The sequence below is a fragment of the Cyrtonyx montezumae genome, unplaced genomic scaffold, assembly GCF_038088225.1.
Source record: "Cyrtonyx montezumae isolate F1298 unplaced genomic scaffold, pur_monq_1.0 scaffold_15, whole genome shotgun sequence".
Lineage (NCBI taxonomy): Eukaryota > Metazoa > Chordata > Aves > Galliformes > Odontophoridae > Cyrtonyx > Cyrtonyx montezumae.
Window position 1 is genome coordinate 6,863,186 of NW_027071881.1, and position 20,281 is coordinate 6,883,466.

The 20,281-nt window shown below is 53.2% G+C and overlaps 2 protein-coding genes across 2 annotated transcripts; one reads left to right on the forward strand and one right to left on the reverse strand.

The window, feature by feature from the left end:
• Positions 1-2,453: 2,453 nt before the first annotated feature.
• Positions 2,454-11,968, forward strand: ADORA2B (adenosine A2b receptor). The gene is made up of 2 exons (XM_065731971.1): positions 2,454-2,888; positions 9,420-11,968. Exons 1-2 carry the CDS (start codon positions 2,560-2,562, stop codon positions 10,102-10,104), a joined length of 1,014 nt encoding a protein of 337 aa, XP_065588043.1. The 5' UTR covers positions 2,454-2,559; the 3' UTR covers positions 10,105-11,968.
• A 237-nt stretch (positions 11,969-12,205) lies between these two features.
• Positions 12,206-20,008, reverse strand: ZSWIM7 (zinc finger SWIM-type containing 7). Its single transcript, XM_065731973.1, has 5 exons — positions 19,874-20,008; positions 18,047-18,068; positions 16,260-16,362; positions 12,763-12,867; positions 12,206-12,513 (listed from the first exon to the last, which is right to left on the reverse strand). The coding sequence occupies exons 1-5, from the start codon at positions 19,947-19,949 to the stop codon at positions 12,397-12,399; spliced, it is 423 nt and encodes a 140-aa protein (XP_065588045.1). The 5' UTR covers positions 19,950-20,008; the 3' UTR covers positions 12,206-12,396.
• Positions 20,009-20,281: the final 273 nt, after the last annotated feature.

Here is a 20,281-nt window from a genome sequence, read left to right on the forward strand (position 1 = left end):
AAGCGGCCTCCAGCATGGCGGCTCCGCTCCCCTGGGAGCACAGCAGCAGAGGAACGGCACGTAGGAGCCGCAGGCCTCAGCCAAGCCAGCCCAGCAGGGTGCTGGGGCTGTCTCCCACTCTATGGCTCTCGGCACGTGTTTTAAAGCTGCTTCCCTCTGAACAAAGGAGCCCGAATCGTGCTGGCACTTGAAAGGAGCAGCTCGCCGCTGCTGTCACTTCCTATGGGAGCGTTGAGCAGCAAGTCCCTGGAGTCGAATAAATCCAGGAAAGTAATGGTGGTGATGATGCACTTGTCACTCAGTGACGTCTTCGCACTGAGCAGCGCTCTGTTCTTACTGTGCTGCAGTTCTTGGATGGGTTCTGCAGCGCTCACCTGTGAGACTGCGTAGAATCACGGAGCATCCTGAGTTGAAGAGGATCGTCAGCTTCCTCACTCGCTCACAGACTCCTGCAGACGAGCACGCTGCACACATTTTAACCTAAGGATCGTCATCCTCACAGCTACAGGAATGAGTTTCACAGTGCCCGCTCAGCCAGTTGCTTTACAAGGCCAGCACGCTCCGGTGGTGGCTGATGGTAGGTTGTACGGTACTGCATTTCTTAACACAGGGCTCAAAGAGTGCAGCAGGAGGGCAGGGGCTGGGCTGCATGGCTCTGGCTGTGAAGGGGCTCGTCCTGCTCTCCTGCCAGCAGGTTTAACTGCATCTGTACAGCGGAGCTCAGCACACTTCTCTTTGGCCACGCTTGCAGCAAAGTTGTGTTCGGAGTGAGTTCAGCTGCATCAGTTAATGCCAAAAGAAACCACCAGGCCTTGGCAGAGGCTGCTGTGCATTGCAGGGCCGTGAATCTCAGCACAGTGCAAAATCCACAGTGTTCCCAGCGCCTTGCTACCTGCCCTGTCCAGAGCAGCCCATTCATCACAGCCTGCGGCGGATCGCCGCTCCGTTCGCATCTGACTGGATAAACCAAAGGGATCAGCCTATAAAAAGTGGTCACCGCAGCAGATTCCTCTCGAATGAAATGCAAAGAGCCCCTTCCCGTTGCACTGAAGTGCTGTAAAGCAGCAATGGGCTTCTGCTGGCACGTGCTTTAGAGCTAGGAAAACAGCGTTAAGAACCCTGACACAGATCCATTGCTTTGGGCTAAAAAGTGCTTTTCCACGACTGTTAACCTTTATTTACATGCTTCTGACAGCCTCCCCAGGAGCAGAGCGGAGCTTATCCCAAAATAATAAATAAACCAAACCAGTGCGGGCAGGTTCAGGACCCAGGCGGGGCTGGGGAGCCACGGCAGCCTCTGTGGGGCTGTGCTCTGGGATCCTGTGCTCTCCCCATTCATTCCATACAAACCAGCAGCTTCCCTTCGTATCAGTCTGTGTCAGTGGGAGTATTTCTATTCACACAATAATCACATCTCTATTATTTTTCCCATGCGTTTTTCCTCCGCTTCAGCTTCAGATCCGCAGAGAGCTTTCCCTTCCACAGGTTTTTCTGTCGAAGTTTCTTTGGAAAAAGCAACAGCAGTTTCTCTTTACTTTCTGCTTGCTGCAGCCAGACCTGGGGCTGAGCATCACCGCAGCTGTGGCATGCAGCAGTGCTCAGCCATCGGGAAGGACAGAGATGGCAGAACGACCCCTGCAATTCATCTTGCCCAGCCCCAGCTCCGGCTGCTTTGTGATGGCAGACACAACTCAGCACACAGAAGGAGCAGTGAGAAGGTGTTAGCGGAGAGGTGCTGTATTTCAGCCCCACTGCTGCAGACAGCCCCTCTGTGTGTGATTGCATCAGGTTTTCACACGTTCCGGACTCTTCAGCCCCGTGAGTAACAGTCAGCTTTGGGAACCGTTGCGTTTTGCCACTTCTTACATCAGGAAACGTTACACTGCGTGATAACCGTCCTCAGAAGTGCAGTCATGATTGATGAAATAGTTCCCTTTTTTTTTCCCCAGCTCATCGCGCCGTTCGCGGGGATTTTTCTCCATGCGGCAACAGCTGCGCGGCAGCGTCCCAACGGTGCGGGAGGAGCGCGGTGCCGAGGGCAGCTCGGGGCCGGCACCTGCGGGGCGGGCGGGGGCAGCGGCCGGGGCCGGGCGGAGCGGTGCGGGGGTGCGGAGCGGAGCGGTGCGGGGGTGCCGGGCCGGGACCCGCCCGCCTCGGCCAATCGTGGCCGCTCCGCGCACTCCCCGCCCCGCTCCGCTCGCCCCATGTGCAGAAATAGCCGCGCCGGCGGTTTCCGCAGGGAGCGGGGCGAGCGGGCGGCGGCGGAGCATCCCCGGACCCGTCCCGTCCCGTCCCGTCCGGCCCCGATGGCCCCGCGGCGGCCGAGCCCCGCGGTGGAGGGCGGGCGGTGATCGGATGCCCCCCGGGGAACTGCTGCGGGCGGCGGGGGGCCGAGGCGCGGGACTCGGCGCGCCCCTCCGGCCCCCCACGGCCCCATCGGTGGGGCCGGACATGGGAGTTGGGCTCCGGGAGCCGCTGCCCCGTGGCCTGCCGGTACCTGCGGCGGAAAGTCCCTTCTGCTCGTGAAGCGCTGGAGCTCCTCGCCCCGGGGCTCTCGCCATGGACACTATGAAAACCACCTACATCGTGCTGGAGCTCATCATCGCCGTGCTGTCCATCGCCGGCAATGTCCTGGTGTGCTGGGCCGTGGCCATCAACAGCACCTTGAAGAACGCGACCAACTATTTCCTGGTGTCTCTGGCCGTGGCCGACATCGCCGTGGGTTTGCTGGCCATCCCTTTTGCCATCACCATCAGCATCGGTTTCCACGTGGATTTTCACAGCTGCCTCTTCTTCGCCTGCTTTGTGCTGGTGCTGACCCAAAGCTCCATCTTCAGCCTGCTGGCCGTGGCCATCGACCGTTACCTGGCCATCAAGATCCCCCTGAGGTAAGAGACCCCCACACCCAGCAGCTGCCCCGTCCCACCTCTGGGGAACTTCCCATCTCTCGTGTCACTGTGTGGTCTGCTGCCCGCAGGTGGTGATGGTGAAAGTGTCAGTGATTCACCGTTTGGGATTGGGTGGTCAGTGTCCCATCTCAGACGTGTAACTGGGAACTCGGTTTCTGGAAGTTCTTTGCCTTGGGTGGGTCCGCAATGGTGCTGTAAGTGAGGGACAGCTCCAGCTCATCTGTGGAGGTATTTGCAGTTTCCATTCCTGCAGTATTCAGACTTCTCTGGGTCATTAAGCACAAGAGCAGCCTCTCTTCTTGTCGCTTCCCAGCCTGATAGAGAGCAGCTGTGCAGGCTGCTCCCAGCTCGGGTCACAGTACCTTCAGCAAGACTGAAATTCAGCCCCGGGATCTTTTAAGGCACTGTGCATGCTTCATGTCATTAACTTGGACTAGAACTAACAAGGCTCCAGAGGGGAGGCAATGAATAGAAAGTGCAGTGTGCTGCAGCAAGTGCTGTGTTTCTGCACTCACACATGGGCCTGTTTCCTTCCGAGTGTGTGCACCAGGGAACATCAGGAGCTGTCAGCTCTGTGATGTGCTCCAAGGGGAGAGCAATGGGGGGGTGGGGGGGCACACTGTGGTTCTCAGAAATGTGCAGTTCAGGCTTTTACCCAAACGTAGTGTCAGAGACAGGACCTGGCTTCCTTCTAGTTCATGGGACGCTGCCATGCACTGGGAGAGCGTGTGAAATGTGTTTTACAAGTGCTTTCCCCAACTGCACCAAAACCCCAGAGTTCTTGTATCACCACTAACCCGGGTCTGTCAGCCCGCTCTCCTGCCTCCGCTGCCCCTCCCCAGGAACCAGACCCAGGAGAACTGGGACTTCCAGAAGTGTTGGTGGGCTCAGGGCAGCTCTGGAGCGGGGACCTCGGCTGAACCTCTCCAGCTGCAGCTTCCCTGTGCTCTGCTCGCCTCTAGCTCCTCTGCACCAGCGTTGAATTCATCCTAAAGTGACTTAGAAGACCCCACCCACTCACCCTCTTCTGGCACCTTGCAGCAGAGAGCTCCCATATACGGGGTACGTTTTAATGAGTTATTGTGCAGATGATAAAGCCAGGTGATGGCGTGGGAATTCCTCGGGATGAGGAGTGCTGTGCAGGGTCAGCGGGGCTCAGCTCTTGCACACCCCTGGTTCTGGCTGCTGAGAGCTCCCAGCCTCCAGCACAGGGCTCTGTCTGGGCAATGCTTTGGTGCTGTGTTGGCACTGGGGCTCTCGGGGTGGGCACAGAGCACCTCTGGGTGAGGTGAGAGCCGTAAAACCCCGTTAGGAGGATGGCGACAGGGCAGCATCTCAGCAGCAGGAGGTTTAGGGGCTGAGCTGCAGCCTGCACTGCGTGAGCCCAGCACGCCACATTCCCTCTGGAAACCTGTTATTTAAGGGATGTTTCAGCCCGCACAGGCCGGGCAGGGCCGTGCATTGCAGCCAGGCTCGTAATGGGTTTTTCAGTTCTGTGGCTGAACTGAGAAATCCCACGGGGGAAGAGGCAAATTGCTTCAGTCCGACTGAAGCAGCAGTGGTTGGGGGGTGGCAGCGAAACTGAGGGTCCCAACTGACAGTGCAGATTGCTTTTGGGCTGCTTGGCCCTTCTGCTGCTGCTTTCTGAAATGGAGGCACCCTACGTGGGAAGGAGCTGCCGGGCCCCCACCTAGACAGCAGCAAAACAACTATTTTGTTGAATCTCAAACTGATGTTTTGGAACCCTCCCTCGTCTGGCTAAAAATATTTGCTGAATTTGGCCACAAAGTCAGGAATTCTTTCTGTCCCTTGAAACTCTACTTTTTTGTTTGTTTGTTTGACAAATCTACCATTTTCCAGGGAACCCCCTGCCCCATTCCAGCCCTGAGCCCCTTCCCAGCTCCGTTCTCTCCAGGACACAGCTTTTGGCTGCATCTTGTCCTGCTATCCCTGTGCCCATCAGTGCTGCCCTGGGGCACACAGCCACGCCTCTGAGCCCTGGAGTGCTCGCTTCCCACAAGCACAATATCCAAAGCTCGTGGCTGAGTGTGGGCCAGCAGCAGCAGGTCTGCCCTGCAGAGCCTCAGGCACAGAGCAGAGCCAGGCTTTGCTCTAAGGGCTGCATTTCACCCTGCAGCCCCATTGCTGTGAGATAGGGGAGGTGGAATAAACTCACTCCCTTTTGTTTGCATTAGACAAAATCCTTCGGAGTGGCTCATAGCTGTAGGTGAGAATAGGGGCCTGGAACAAACGGAATTGCAGAGAGTACGTAGATAGTTCAGGGTACAAAGGTGAGTGGACCCTGGGAGGATACGGACCCCATGCTTCCAGTAGCCCAGAGAGGGATGCAGAGGGGGACCTGTGGCCAGAGTGTGGTGTCCTTGGCTGGATCGTGGGCACCTCGTGCTCCTGGATCCCAGACCCCGAGCAGCACTGCAGGCAGTGCCCATATGGGGTGGTGGCAGCTCCTGCATCCCCTGCCAGCCACTATTACTGCTGGTTTATAACTCAGTGTGCAGCAGGCCTGGAGAGTGTGCCCAGTGCAGGGGGGGAAATAGCAGCTATTTTTAGGTGTGAGAAGGCTGTTTTCCTAAAATATGTCCCAAATTTTTCTATTTTTCCTGCACCTCAGGGGTCACTTCCCTCCCTGGCAAAGAGTGAAATCCTGACAGGATGTGAATTGTCCCCGGGACCTCTGCGCTCCTGGAGCAGCTGCGGGGGCAGCAGGGATGTCAGGGAGCACACAGCTGCTTCCAGGCTGCTCAGGGCATGGAGCTGGGCTGAGCCAGGAACTTGGGATTGTTCAGGGCTTTCTTTCAGCTCAGGTCTGCTCCATCTGTTTTTAAAAAAAAGATTAAAAAAAATTAATGTGAATTTTTAATTATGTTAATTGTTGCATTGTTAGTCGGTCTCTTAGGGCCATGCTGCCCTGGTCCTGGTGGCAGCCACACTGCAGCAGCGGGTGAGGCTCCAGAGGAGCTCCATGGGGGTCGGTGCTGCCAGCTGTGCTGTCCCCATCTGCTCCTGGAGCCTGCTGGAGGCCGGCAGGGCTTGGGGCATTTGCACGGGCCAAAGAGCGGATTATCCCCCTAATCCCACTGATGACTTCGGGCCTCCTGTGAGCCACAGATAACCCACGTCCTGCGTTGTGTTCCTGGGGTGTGGCTGTGCCCTGCGAGCACCGTATGCTGCTGGGAAAGCACTCAGGTGCTGAGGAGCGGGGGAGCTGCTGTTCTGCAGGGACGAGGGACAGCAGGGGCCACATCCTCACCCCCCAGTGCTGGAGGCCCCAGCACCCCTGCATTACAAGCAGTGATCTCACCGTGCTCCTTATCTGCTATCTGCACAGGGCTCCCATGCGTGGGAGGGGTTGCACCGCTGCCCTGTATACGAGCACGCACCAACACAGCCACAGCTCCTATCTCCTTTCTGCACCCCACGGCGAGCCTGGGGGCTGGGAATGAGAGAAGTCCTCAGCCCCAGGCACGGAGGGGCTGATAGCAACGCCCCAAGGGGGATGCTGTGATGCCAACTGCCCCACATGGGCACGTGCTCAGCGCAGCGCTCACTGTTGGCTGCCCTCGCTGTGCCCCCCAGCCCCATGCCCCCCGGGCAGGAAGGCTGAGAGCACGAGCGGGGGATGCTGCTGCCTTCCCATGGGCACAATGGGACAGATGCAGGAGGAAGTGATCTGTCTGCCACTGGATGTGGCTGCGTGCAGATGTCTGGCTGCCTCGGCTGATGCTGTAACGCCGATCAGATTTCTCATTCTCGACGCCAACTCCTTCCTGGTTGGACAGCACCACTTTTCTTTTCTTTTTTTTTTTCTTTCTTCCCTCTAAAGTGCAGTTTATGATTCATTTAAAACGTCCTGCCAGGGCGTGCTGCCTGGTGTGTGCTCTCAGGCAGCACAGCAGCACTGCTGCTCGTTTTGTGCTGGGAAGTGAATAAAAAAAAGGGAGCGTGATGCAAAGTACAGCTGCAAGTGGATGACAGGGACACAGTGCTTGGCTGCCAGACGGCCCTCACCCTCCTGAACGGAGGTGGCTGTGTGTTTTTCTTCCCACTTGAAATAGAAACGTATGAATTATTGCCACGTGTTTGTATCGGAGCACCTGCACGGGATGAGTGCTGCAGCTCCCAGCTGCTCGTGTCCCCGCAGCCGGCAGAGCACACAGCACAGCACCGCAGGCACGGCCCCAGCCAGGGACACCAAGGGCAGGACAGGGGCTGCGATGCTCCTGGCTCTGCTCTGCAGAAGGCAGCGATGCCCCTGCTGGGCTGCTGGGAGCAGCAGCACCGTGATGCTGTCGTTAAGAGAAACTCCTCCTGATGGGAAAGGTGATGCGACGTCAGCAGTGTGCTCCACGCACAGGAGGAGCGATTAAACTCTCGATGGCTCCGTGTGGCTGTCACATCTTTCAGTGCAACTATCTGAGAACGGGTACCGGTGATGGGGTGGCACTGGAGCTCCTGCAGTGTGCGATGGGCAGCAGTGGGTGGGAGCTGAGTAATTAGCAGTCTGACACTGATGAGGCCGGGAAAGATGTGCCAGCCTGCGTGAAGGGAACTAATGCACTGCCGGGTTATTTAATCTCAATAAATCATCTTAAAATATTCCGCTGTTATTTACATTAAAGCAGCACTTGATGCCTTTTGGCAGAAGCATAGAGGAGATTCAATATTTGTTGTCCATTAATTGAGCAGACTTCAGCGAGTAAATTTACTTTAATCGTTTCTTGCCTAATAATATTAAGCCTAAAAGAGCAAAGGAGGGTTTGGTGGTGCGTTCAGAGCTGTGGAAATGCGTCGGTTCCCCACTGGCTGCTCACGTTCTGTGTGCACGGGATGAGCTCGGCCTTGCAGTTGCCATTGCTGCTGTTGTCATCACGTTGGCTCGAGGCTCTGAGGTTGCCCAGATTTCTGAGGTCCTGGCCCAGATCAAACCAAGTGCCAGAGCTGCTCGGGCTCCCGAAAGCAGGCATGAGGCTTTGAAAACAAAAGGCTTGGCCTCGCAGCTGCCCCCTCTGATAACTGCTCAGTAATAAAGAGAGGAAGGTGCAGGGGCTGCCCTGGGTGGCCAACCTGCCCTGTGAGCTCGCTGGGTGTGTGTCACTGCTGCCTGCAGTGGTGGCTCCCAGCAGGGGACGGCCGCGCGTGCACGGAGGCGATGGCAGCATGATTCAGATGCACAGCTGTGGGTCTGTGGGAATCCAGCCCTCCCCTGCCTCACGGGCCGGAAGAAAATGAGAACAAGCGTTCTTAGGAAAGGAGGAGCAGGGTAGTGGAGCCAGAGTAAACAAGCACTGAGAGGAGGGTGTGGGAAGGGGGGACACGTATGCTGGCCAGTGGATGCTAGCTGGCGGTGGACGGACAATAATGGGTTTTTCGTGTTGTCTGTATGGCAGTTGCTGAGCACTTTGTATCCCCAAAAAGAGAACTGAGCCGTGCTTTGATGCTGCTGTCTGTTCTAATTGCACCCAACTAGCCTGCCCTTCCTGCTCTGCTCGCTGCTCTGTGCACCTGGGGCAGCACTTGGCTTTCCTAACCTGGGACTGGGGTAAGGAGAGATGCAGGGCAGTGCATGGCTCTGTGCCCCTCAGCACCACAACAGCTTGGCCCTTTGCCATAGCTGAAACTCATAAAAGCCCAAGGAACATGTTTGCTTAGAGATCCCACTCTGTGCAAGCACACAGGGGCAGTGGCCGGGGTAAGCTGCCCACATTGATGGGGTGGGCAGAAGGAAGAACAGCCCAGTGTTCCTGGCTCCCTGCTCCGTGCCTGGATGCAAGGCTCAGAACAGAGACACAACCTCTGGCTTCTAAATCTGAGCAATCCATCATTAGCAGATGCTGGCTCGGAGCAGGCTCCCAGGGTGTTGGTTATCCAGCCACAGCAGGCTCGCGTGGGCTGCAGCCTGGCATGTGTAAGCCAGCAATCGCCCTCTTTGGGAAGCCAATAGGATCCGTGGTTTCCAGAGACACACATGCTTCCCACGTTACTGTGCGGGGTAGCACAGGGACGGACATCACACTACTGCACTGCAGTGATCTCCAGGCAGCCAGCACTGCTGCAGGCCAAGCTGAAGCAAGCTGCCCGGGGTACAGAGGCTCTAAGAGCAAGTGGTGATGCTTGGTTTTAGCTGCCCAGCACAGCAAGTGAGAGCCAGCAGCATGCTGGGTGCTGGGCGCTGGGTGCTGGCTGCAGTGCCTTGTGCCTCCTGGTGGGTTAGACTCATGCATGACAAAAGCCTTTTCCAGTCCTGAACCAACTCTCAGTCCTGAAGGCAGTGCTTGGTACCCCACAGGAACACTACGTGGCTCAGCTCCCCAGATCACCTCGTGTGGGCGTAGAGGTGAGATTCTGTACCCCGGGGCAATCGCAGAGGTGAGGTTCCTGTGGGTGCACGTGGGCTTTTGTGGCCTCCACCAGAATGCTGATGACTTGAACTGCAGGGAAAGCACGAGCACGCCTTCAGTTAATGGCTGTGTCCTGGTTCTGATGCTGCAGGTACAACAGCCTGGTGACTGGGAAGCGGGCGAGAGGACTCATCACTGTGCTGTGGCTCCTGTCCTTCGTGATCGGGCTGACCCCACTGATGGGCTGGAACAAAGCCATGAGTGGTTGTCCCAACTCCACCAACGAGACGGGGGTTGACCACGAGGCAGGGCACCACGGCTGCTTCATCTCGTGTCTCTTTGAGAATGTGGTGACTATGAGCTACATGGTGTACTTCAACTTCTTTGGCTGCGTGCTGCTTCCGCTCATCATCATGCTGGGAATCTACATCAAGATCTTCATGGTGGCCTGCAAGCAGCTGCATCAGATCGAGCTGATGGGCAACTCCAGGACCACACTGCAGAAGGAGGTCCATGCGGCCAAGTCTCTGGCCATCATCGTGGGACTCTTTGCCTTCTGCTGGCTGCCCCTGCACATCTTGAACTGCATCACTCATTTCCACGAGGAGTTCTCCAAGTCCAAACCGGAGTGGGTGATGTACATGGCCATCATCCTCTCACATGCCAACTCGGTCATCAACCCCATCATCTACGCCTACAGGATCAGGGACTTCCGCTGCACCTTCCGTAAGATCATTTCCAAGATCCTCTGCAAGACAGACGACCTCCCCAAGTGCACCACTGACAACAACCAGCACCTGACTGTCACCAACGCCAGCGCCCCGGTGACCATATGACCTTGCACATCCCACTCCCAGTCTGTCCCCAGAGCTACCCCTCCCTGTGCCTATGATGTGAACAGTTACAGCCAGCTCCTGTGGGAGTGCTCGGAAATGACCACTATGCAGTTATGTGCAGCTGTATTTTTATGTTTGTAATTAACACAGTGCCTCCTAGGGGGATGACCCGACCAGGGAGACGGGGTGCACATCACCCTCTGCTGTTCACCGGGTTGTGTGAGCGCTGGTGACCGTGCTGTTACTTCCTCACCAGGTCAGGTGCTGACTGTGGAAGTCCCACCTGCCCGGGGGTGTTTCCCCAATTGTGCTGCTCATGTCAAGTCCTCGGATCTTTATTTTAATTAATGTTATTATTTTTTAATCTCTTGGATGATAGGAGTTATAATTTAGTGTCTTGGTTTTTTTTGGGATTGTTCATACTTGACAGCACTTTGGTAATACCCTAATTATTCCATCAATTGTTTGATGCAGCTAGTATTCTCTGATGGGAAAAAGTCTTAGCCCAGTTGCTGGTGTGAAACCGGATCTGCGTTCCAGGCTCCGAGGGACACGACTGTGCTGATGGCAAACAGATCACACCTGGCCATATTTTTGGCCTCAGAATGAAAGCCCTACTTAGCAAAACAGTGAACTTTAGGGAAAGGGCTGACTGAAGTTTTAGAACAGCAGTTTTATTGCCTTTAAGTCACTCTGTTCTACAGTATATACTAACTTGTGCAGCTGAATGCATTGGGTTGGATCTCAAATCCGTTTCTGGTTAGCGAAATGCAGAAGGCAGATGTGTCCCAGCAGTCACAGCTGCTCTGCTCTGAAGCCACCGAGGGCCGTGGGATCACTCTCTTGGTCACAGGACCTTTTTCTTTTCCTTCCAAGTCAGCCCAGGTGCTCACCTCGCCCAGAGGCCAGTTTGCTGGAGGTGGTGGATTCAGCTGCTGTACAGCGCTGAACCATCACGGCCAGCTGCAAAGCTTGGTGAAGCACCAGTGAGCTCTGACGGGGTTTGTGCAATGCCCACATGTGGCTCGGCGTCTTGGCGTTCCCAAGATGAATCTGAACAGTTAAAGCTAGTCTGAAGGATTTCTCTTTTAGTATCTCCATTCAGCTTTGCTGCATCTGCCTTGGTCATGGTCCAGCTAACACGTGTAGCCACCTCCTGCCATTCACGCAGGCTCTGGCTCTCCTTTTAGTCCTTCCCTTCACTATTATCTTTGGCTGTGTTCCTTCCGTTAATCGTGGCTAGGAACAAGCAGGGTTTCACCTGCAGGTCTGGCAGTGTCGCAGAGTGCTTGCAAGCCACATTTATCCTTACAACAAAGAATGCAACCCCTCCCCTCCTGCGGGCTGAAAATGAACCAAACTCTGAACAGCACAGAGCACACTGAAAGACACAGAGCCAGAGCCAGACCCAGGGCAGTGCCTGTGTGTGTGACGGCACTGCAGAGTGGCACTCACTGCTGCTACCCTTCACACGCTGTCTGTGAGCCAAAACTCCACAGACAGGTTGTTCCCTTCATATGAACGCGCTGCCGAGTTATTAGCCACTGTCAACTATGGCCTGGGTCACCATGGCATTTAGGCACACTAAGTGCCTTCATGGATCTGAGCCAAAGTCGTTCCAAGGAAAAATCAAAACAGGACACTCTCTCACCCTCCTCAAAAAAAGCTCTGAACATTACTATGAAAATGTGAAGCGAAAATGGCAGAGGAACTTTCTGCAGAGTGTAGCTGTGGACACTCAGCTATCACTCCTTACTGCTCTGATGTACATAGGATGGATGTGTTTTCCTCATGTTGCTCAGATTTTGTATTTGCTGTAACTTTGTTATTTACATACAAAATGCTTAATTTACCACCTACACAACCCAGCTCAGCCTGTGTATGGTCATTTGCTGCGGTGCTGTCGTTCACACGGAGTATCAGACAGATCTACACTGTACCTGGGGAGGAGGCCAACCTCAGAGCAGGGCCAGGAGCCATAGAGCTGCTTCTTGAGTGATCCCAGACCTGCTGAACTGTTTTTCTCTAGATCGAGCACACAGCACTACAGGTTACTTCAAGCACCTTCAGAAATCCCAAGAACAGCTCAATGAAACGGCAGTCAGCACAGGCTCCTTACCATTTATTATGTAATTCATCAGTGCAAAGCTGCTAATTAAGTCACGCTTGGTTACAGCCCAGGAATAAACCTAGCAGCCTCAGTGGACATCTGACAGCCTTGTAGACAAGAAAAATGCAGGCTGTGCAGCCAGGAGGTACACAGAAACCACATCAGCTTGTAATCCAAGTCCTTCATCCTTCATCCTCTTCCTCAGCCAGTAAGATGCTTGTGAGCTGCTCCTCAGAGACAGTCAGCTCCTGACAGGCTCCCAAAGCCTGGCTGAGGTAGACAGCAAGTATATGTTTGCACTGCAAATAACAGCAGGAGCAACACAGAAATGTCATGCTATATCTGGAAGCCACAGAAAACCACCCAGGCCACAGTGCACCTAATGAATTTATCAGCTCCCAGGAACACAGCTCCCTCTTGTCACACCAAGCCATGGCACAGCGTGCAGTTCCAGTTTCCACAGTTCAGACCCCCCAGGCTCAGGGGGGAGAGATGAGCACGGCCACCTGCCCTGCTCCCTGCTCCCCAGGTTAAGGCACACAGCTTACCAGAAGGCTCTCGCTCTTCTGCAGTACAGTAAAACCAAAGGCAGGACACGTGCAGAAGTGGCAGGAACTGTAGCAGGTGTAGAGTTTGCCTGAGCTCCCAAGGACCTGAAATAAATGCAGACAGAGGGTGGGGGAACTCAGGATGAGCATTCAATATAATCTGTCTGACTCTCAGCCTCTAGCTGCCCTGATGTCCTCTCCACAGCGACTCAGAGCATGCAGCAGGAAAGCAGGGCCACAGTACAAAAAGAGCCTCAAACACTGCAGAGGTTCACACTGAGCTTGAAACTCCTCAGCTTTCTGTGTCTCTGTGCCCTTCTCTCCCTGCAGAGAAACACTCCTGTGTGTACACCCATGCTCCCAGCAGACCTCCTATCCAGCAACCAGTCTGGGGGAAAAGGGCAGAGCCAGCAAGCACTGAACCCCAACCCAATTGCTCAGCTTCCCTCCAGCCTCCTCCTCCCTGTGCTGGCAGACACTGGATGGTTGAAGATGACCAAAACTCATCACAGACTCACATGGGTGAATCCAGGGCCACTGATGACATGGGGACTGATGGTGTGCAGCAGTAAGCACTTGCACTGAGGCTTTTTCTAACCAGCTCCAGGGGCTGGAGACTGCTGCTGTGCTCCCAGAACAGCTACAGCCACTGGAATCCAGATTTGTCTGAATAAACAGAGCCCAAGTCTCCAGAGGAGAAGCCTCCCTGGCTTCATCTCTGGTTTGGGAACAGCACTGCCTCCTTTTACCACATGCAGCTCCTCCCCAAGGCTGCTGCTGGGGCATATTACCTCCACACCTTACATGCAAAGTCTAAACTTGATGAAGGAAAAAGCACAGTCCTGCAGAGTTTTGCTCTCCTCCAGGAGGTATCTAACATTCTTACGTCACTCCAGAAGCACATCTTCCCTCATGGCCTCACACTGTGTTTGCAAAAGGAGCCTTCCCCTGTCCCCTGCAGCTCTCTGCAGCCCTGGCCTGGCAGGTGTTGTCCACAGGTTGGAGCTCTCCCACAGAAGTGCCTTTGCCTCTGATCCCTCATCACTCCTAGCAGATCAGGACACGACACCCACACGATTATTTCAGGGGAAAGCAGGCTTCTTTCAGAGCCTTTACCCCAGGCCCTCCTTATACTCCGGGCTGAGTTTGTTTCACTTGCAATAAGTCTGTTTATCTCTAGCTCCTTTGATTGTTTTTTTCCAAGATGAAGTATTCTGATGATGGTTTTTTTTTTTTACAGCAGTGTTTTTGTTTGGGGGGGAGGAGGGAGTCACAGACTGCCAGATTTGGGCTGAGCTCGGAGATCCCCCGTTCTGATTTAGATGGCAAGAATACAGCTTCTGCCTAATAAGGCAGGAAACTAATCCCCAAAGATCAAGAGAAAAAGGTACTGTTTCTGCTCAGCTGTGGCCAAGCCAGGCGCTGGGGGGCTTTCTTGGCCCTGAGATGCTGTGAGATTTCCTCCTGTGCCCTGAACTCCAGGTGCCTGCTGGCTGCAGAGAGAGGAAAAGCCACCTCGGAGGTGTCCCTGCACCACGTGCTGTGCCAGGAGCAGCTGCTCTAATCCTCATGACGGAGCAGGCTGCCATAGAGTTCTAAAAAGTCAATTTAAAAAGATGAATTTAAGAAGAACCCAGGATGTGAGCGATGGAAGTGACAGCTGGCAGCAGGGCAAGAGCACAGATTCTCCCCCTGCTAACTGCCTTGACTCCTGCAGATCACAGCTTTTTCACAACCTAGGCAGGGCCTATAGGTGCCCCATAAGATCCAGCACACTCTGACATCAGCCAGCAGCTCTGCAGCAGGTCAGCTGTACCCCTGACCTGGAATTCACAGGGCTGGCTATGGCCTGCAGCACAGGCAGATACCATAAAAGCCCTTCTAGGATGATTACCAACTGTGAAGGAACAGCCTTAGAATACCCGGTCAGTGTCACCCTCTATAAAATAGCAAAAGCATTAATGCCTGGGCACTAAGAGACAAATCAATCTTCACTCGAATGAGGGCTTTTTTTACTTTCATCTCAGTTCCTGAGGGCAAAAGCTGCCTGCACTACAAACTACAGTCTTAAAGCCTGTCTGAGCAGAGGCATTTTCCCCTGAAGCAGTGCCCGAGATGTACTGGGTGATAAGGAACACAAACAGCATTTCAGCCTGTGAAGTATCAACATCTCACATTTGGCTTTGAAGACCCAGAGGAGTTTCACAACAGGACCAACCTTATGGCCACAGCAAACAGAGCTCCCCAGATCCAGCTGTGAGTGAAGGCATCACTTCACATTCCAGCTCAACCACATCTGGGTGCAACCAGGAGGGCAGAGCTTTCAGGGCAGCGAGATGGATGTGTGCAGGCAGCCACAGATGTCCCCTCACCCCCACAGTGCTGGGTGTACTTCTCTGAAGAGGGAAAAGCACATGCAGCTGGGATCTGCACCACACACAGACATGAGCTGAGGGCTGGTGACATTACCCAGCCACCACGTGTCCCACTCAGAGCTTTGGTTTGTATGGCCCCTGCCTGTCAGTGCTCCAGCTAGTGGCCTTGGGGAAGGCTCTGCTCTATTTCTGCATCTCAGACAGATGTGCTGAGGAAGAGTTTTGCAATAGGATCGTCCTCATGCCTCCAGAGAAAACTACTCTTCAAAATCTTCTCTAAATGAACTCATCAGCGTGGCCTTAATCAGCAAAATGAAGAGGAGCTGCTCAGAAGCAGCTGTGGGCAGGGAGCCCATCCTGCAGGCTGTGGGTCAGCCCAGAGGACACAGGCACATACCAAATGAAGCCATGCAAGCTCTGAACACCTGAAAAATATTTGTTTCGTTACCCAGGCCATTTCCCAGCAAAGTTTTAAAGAAGTGCCAATAGCTTTTCCTTCAGCTGATGAGCCACAGCTCCATCTCCAGACCTGTGCTGTACAAGGAGCTTCATCTTCAGGGCGAAGATGAACTCTTCTGCCTACAATGCCACCTTATGAAAATGCTTCTGTGACTCGCAGACTTGGCTACAGTGGACTAGAATGAAAGCCACAGGCTTGGCCTTTACTGCTTCCTTCCAGGCAGCAAGGATCCCACTGCCAAGTGGAGGTCATTGGTACTGGGGACACTGAGGATTTGAAGTGCAACAGGGAAAGAAATGCAGTGATTGCAGATAACACTTCATTGTATACAGCTGGTCAGGAGGAAGAACTGCCTTTTGCTGGACAGGATGAAAATAGTGCAGCAAAAGCAGCAGATCCTGGAAAACCTCTCTCTGACCCTAATGCTCACAAACAAATCAGAAACTATCTCTAGCCAGGAGCTGTAAAGAAAACTCTAATGCAACGTGCTGTTCTCCTACTCCATGCTTACTGCTCTCCAGTATCACTTGAGGAGTTTGTAAGACACTGATATCGACTCTAAGTGCACTTTCATGTTCTGCAAGGTAGTCAGTAGTTGGGGAAGATGTCAACTAGAAACCATCAGAAAGAGAGAATCAGGAGGAGAAAAGCAGTGTGCACACCTGAAATGCAGTTCTTCCACTTGGGGACACAACTCGGGTGACAGAACGCCGATCCACCAAATCCAGAGCTGGGACAGCAGATGGGCCAAATATGAACTTCAGCCTGAAAGAGAAAGCATCTCTACTCAGGTCATGCCACAAAAGGAGACCTCCTGACCTAGTTTAATCCACAGGATTCAGCCCTATTGAGGTTGTAGCCAAAAGTTCCCCTTGCACCACCAAATCCCAGGTTACAGCTCCACTATCTATGCTGCCAAACAACACATTTCTTCTCGAGTCCTGTGACTCAAGCACAGCCGTGGCTGACTGCTGCACAAACAGGACATGCAGCAGTTCCTGTCCTGAACTAAAATGAGACAAAGCACATCAGAGACACAGCAGTGAGATTTGTTCCTCAGTCTCTGGCTGTGAGGCAGCACCAGCCAGGTAGGTGAGGAGGTGTTGAGCTGTATGCCAAACCCAGACAGCTGTACCTTCAGCTCATGAGCCTAAAAGTTACTGTAGACATCCAGGGCTCTGAGAGCATTCCAAAGAGCTCAGGAGCAACTGAGAGAATCTTTACAGACCTATTTTTCACTGAGAAAGAAACGTGCAGTCTAGATTAGTTGCAAAGGTAACCAACAAGAAAAGCAGCAGTGATGAATCAATAGTATAAAACTGAGCAGGAGAACAGGAGAGGAAGACTTTCAGCTCTGCTGAGACACAAAGGGCCGAGGCAGAGCTGTCCCAGCAGTGTGGCTGATCTATGTGGCTGAGTCAACAAGCCAAGCAGACAGATTTATTCCAGGAACAGCAAAACTTCAGTTGCACAAACTCGAGGCAGTAAGGGCTGGCCCCATTTGAAGGACTGAGCAGTGGTGGGTGGGGGAACACTCAACGTAAGACATTCCTTAACCATTAGGTTTGGGACTATAAGGGGGCTGAGTTTAATGAGTTTCAGTAACTCTTTCAATCTGAGGGAATTCTTTTTTCATGTATATAATTCGATCAGCCTAACAGGAAACAAGCAAGGGGAATGCCCAACGGAAATGCAAGTTCCTCAGATATTTGGAAGTGATTCAGAAATGAAATCAGAACACAGGTCCCTTGGTTACAGGGAACTGATGGAAATTCGACTGCCAAGAGTTACCACCCAGTGTTACTAAACTTAACAAGGGAATTTCTCCTTACTGTTATGACAAGAAGGAAACAATAAAGTTTAAGAGACTTGTCAAACGTGATCCCATGCCTCAAAGGCACCCATGGTCCAGAAGGCCCTGGCACACACACCTTCCAAAGGGAAAGGTGACCTTCTTCTTCTTCAAAGGAACAGCTCCCTGGTACAGAGGGATGGAAAGCTCAGCTTTCCCTTTCTGACACATGTATGTATGACTCAAACACATGAGGGGATGGCAGGAAGCTGCTGTGCTCCCAGTGATAGGAACACAGAGATACAGTATTGCAGTGGTATGAATCACTGAAACACAGTCTGCTCCCACAGAAAACTCACTGCAGATCTGAGGGTGGACTCAGAGCTCAGGTTAAACACTCTGCGTTTCTGCACGCTTTTCCACCCAAATTAGTGCACATCATCACAGGAAATTCAGTGATGCAGAGATGGTTTCACAAATGTGGAAAAACCCTCGAGATATCCTCATTCCTACAACAAGCAAGAGCACTCAGCAGCTCTGCATGAGAAGCACTGCTGGTCAAACACAGGAAAAACAGAGCAGCGCTGTGCTGACAACAGATTATCAGCTGTCCTTTAACAGAACACTTGGACAAGAACCAAAGCAAAAAATACTCACCCCAGCAGCAGGTCATCAGGGACTGCAACAGAAAGAAAACAGTGATTTGGTGACTTTGCATACGTGACCCACTGTGAAAACATCACCACAGGGAAGCAAGGCTGTCCCTCACCTGCCCACAATGGCCTCGAAAGAGGGCAGCCCTTCCAGCCCTGAGCCTCCCACATTCTGCTCTGGGACTGGACAGCAGTGCTGTCTCTTCCCAATGCACGTGTAATAAACCCTGCCTGGCTCCAGCCTCCTCCCCTCCACAGTCTCCACTTTGGGGTGCACCTGCAGCCAGCCCAGCTGGCTCTGCCCAGGGAATGCACTAACCAAAGTTTCCTCGGTCTTTTTAAAAGAAATCACCAATTCCTCTTCCAAGAGCCAAGCTCCTTGCAAATGAAATCATGCACTTCCAGTGCGTAGTTTTCAGCATGCCAATGAAAGCATGCAGCCTCAACATCTCACTCTGCCACTTTAAGAAGTCGGCTGAAAACACATGCTTTGTTTTCCTTGAAACTCTCTTGGCATCAGCTGAGAACTGTGTGGCATTAAAACTTTTAACAGTGCTGTCCTTTTCCCAGCACAGTCTTTCAGGGCCCTGCTAGTTTATAGCTTTTATTACAGTACACAGAAACATAACATCTTCCTTTATTAGGACTCTTGGTTATGATGGAAAATTGCACTTAGGAAAAGCAGTCTCTTTTAGCTAGCAGCTTACACTCTGATCACCCGACCTGATATTTCTGTTAGCACTAATGGGACACAGTGTACTGCAGGACTATAGGCCTCCTAATTTTTAAAGTCTTTTCTTCCAACAATTCAAAATATTTTCTCTGACTTACGCTGTCGGGTTTGACTATTCCAACTTTCTTCTGATTTTACCCTTTGCAGAGGCTGACGTGCCTCCTCCCACAGTCACATCCCAGCACTTTCTGGTGCTTAGGGGAAAAGCATACTTCGAAAGGAACACTGACACTTTCCTAGTTTACAAACTGCTTTAAAGAGTCACACGCACATTTTGGATCGACTCTGTCCTGCCAGGAGCCATACTGCAAGCACATCAAAGAGAAACTGAGGAGGGCACTCTGTTTTGCTGTGAAGTCTTTGTCCCTTCTGCACTCCAGTGCACCTCCCAAACATTCATCTGGTTGGTTTTAGCACAGGTAAAAGCACTCCTTACACAGACCCTTTCCTCAGAGTTTTGCACTTCTCATCTTATCCAGCAGCACGCAGAGATTAATACTCTTTCAGCACAGATAAAAGCACTGTGTTAGTGATCCAGAACACAAGGAAGGTCACAGTTCTTAACCAGCTGCTAAACAGGCCAAGGTGTTGGCTCACGCTTTCTTCCTCTATGCAACAGGGAGCTGCTCTTTGCCACGCAGAGGCTGACACTGTACCCTCTTCTGCTCACTGATGAAACACGATCATTGTTAGGAAGGTTTCCCTTTCAACTCTGGTTTTGAGTCTGTAAAAGGAGCACTACAGTAGGCATGAGAAGAAAACCCATACAAGTATGGAAACCACTGCCACTCACACACAACCACCTGCACCACGAGCTCTGTGCAGGCAGAACTGCCCTCAGTCCCATGTAGGAAAGCATCCAACTCAGTGGTACTTTGGAAGGGGTGCTGCTCCTCATTACTTCTACTTCAGAGCCCTTCATGTTGATCCCAGAGAGGGACACAAAGGCTGGGAACACCCTGTATGTGACAGCAATGGCCACCGCTGTGTGATGGTGTGCAGAGGACGCAGATGAGGGCACCACCACCACCACTGGAGGGTCTGACAGCACCAGGACTGCCCACCTCTGCAGGGATGGATCCATTTCCCTTTACGTACCGTGTGAGGTCTCCTGAAAAGCCTTTCTGATCTCTTTCAGAAGCTCTTCTGCTACCGCTGGCAAGGTGCTATCCATCTCACAGGTGCTGCCCTCGGGACTGCAAGCGAGACAGAAGACATCAGGAGGTGGTGGGAAACCATTACGGTCACAGCTGACGCTGCAGAGCACAACAGACCGTGCGGGCAGTGCTTCATCTCATGCCAGACACGAAGCCGAGGAAAGGAGCATCCCCAGCCAAAACCGAGCTGCGCTCTGCGCATGTTCCGCGAACAAAGGGCTCCTCGAGATGGCCGGGCCTTACAGACACCGCGGGGCAGAGCGGAGAGGGAACAGGCAGAAAGAGGCCCAGGCCCGGGGCCGAGTTGAGTCTCGGCTGCCCCCGGGGAGAACACGGGGGGCTCTGAGGG

What these genes read in the sequence shown, in the direction of transcription:
- ADORA2B (XM_065731971.1), top strand. Translation starts at nt 2,560, where the DNA reads ATGGACACTATGAAAACCACCTACATCGTGCTGGAGCTCATCATCGCC. An exon ending in GCCATCAAGATCCCCCTGAG is followed by an intron (nt 2,889 to 9,419) that starts GTAAGAGACCCC and finishes CTGATGCTGCAG; the next exon opens with GTACAACAGCCTGGTGACTG.
- ZSWIM7 (XM_065731973.1), bottom strand. Translation starts at nt 19,949, where the DNA reads ATGGATAGCACCTTGCCAGCGGTAGCAGAAGAGCTTCTGAAAGAGATC. An exon ending in TTTTCAGGAGACCTCACACG is followed by an intron (nt 18,069 to 19,873) that starts GTACGTAAAGGG and finishes TTTCTGTTGCAG; the next exon opens with TCCCTGATGACCTGCTGCTG. An exon ending in AGAAGAGCGAGAGCCTTCTG is followed by an intron (nt 12,514 to 12,762) that starts GTAAGCTGTGTG and finishes TGTTATTTGCAG; the next exon opens with TGCAAACATATACTTGCTGT.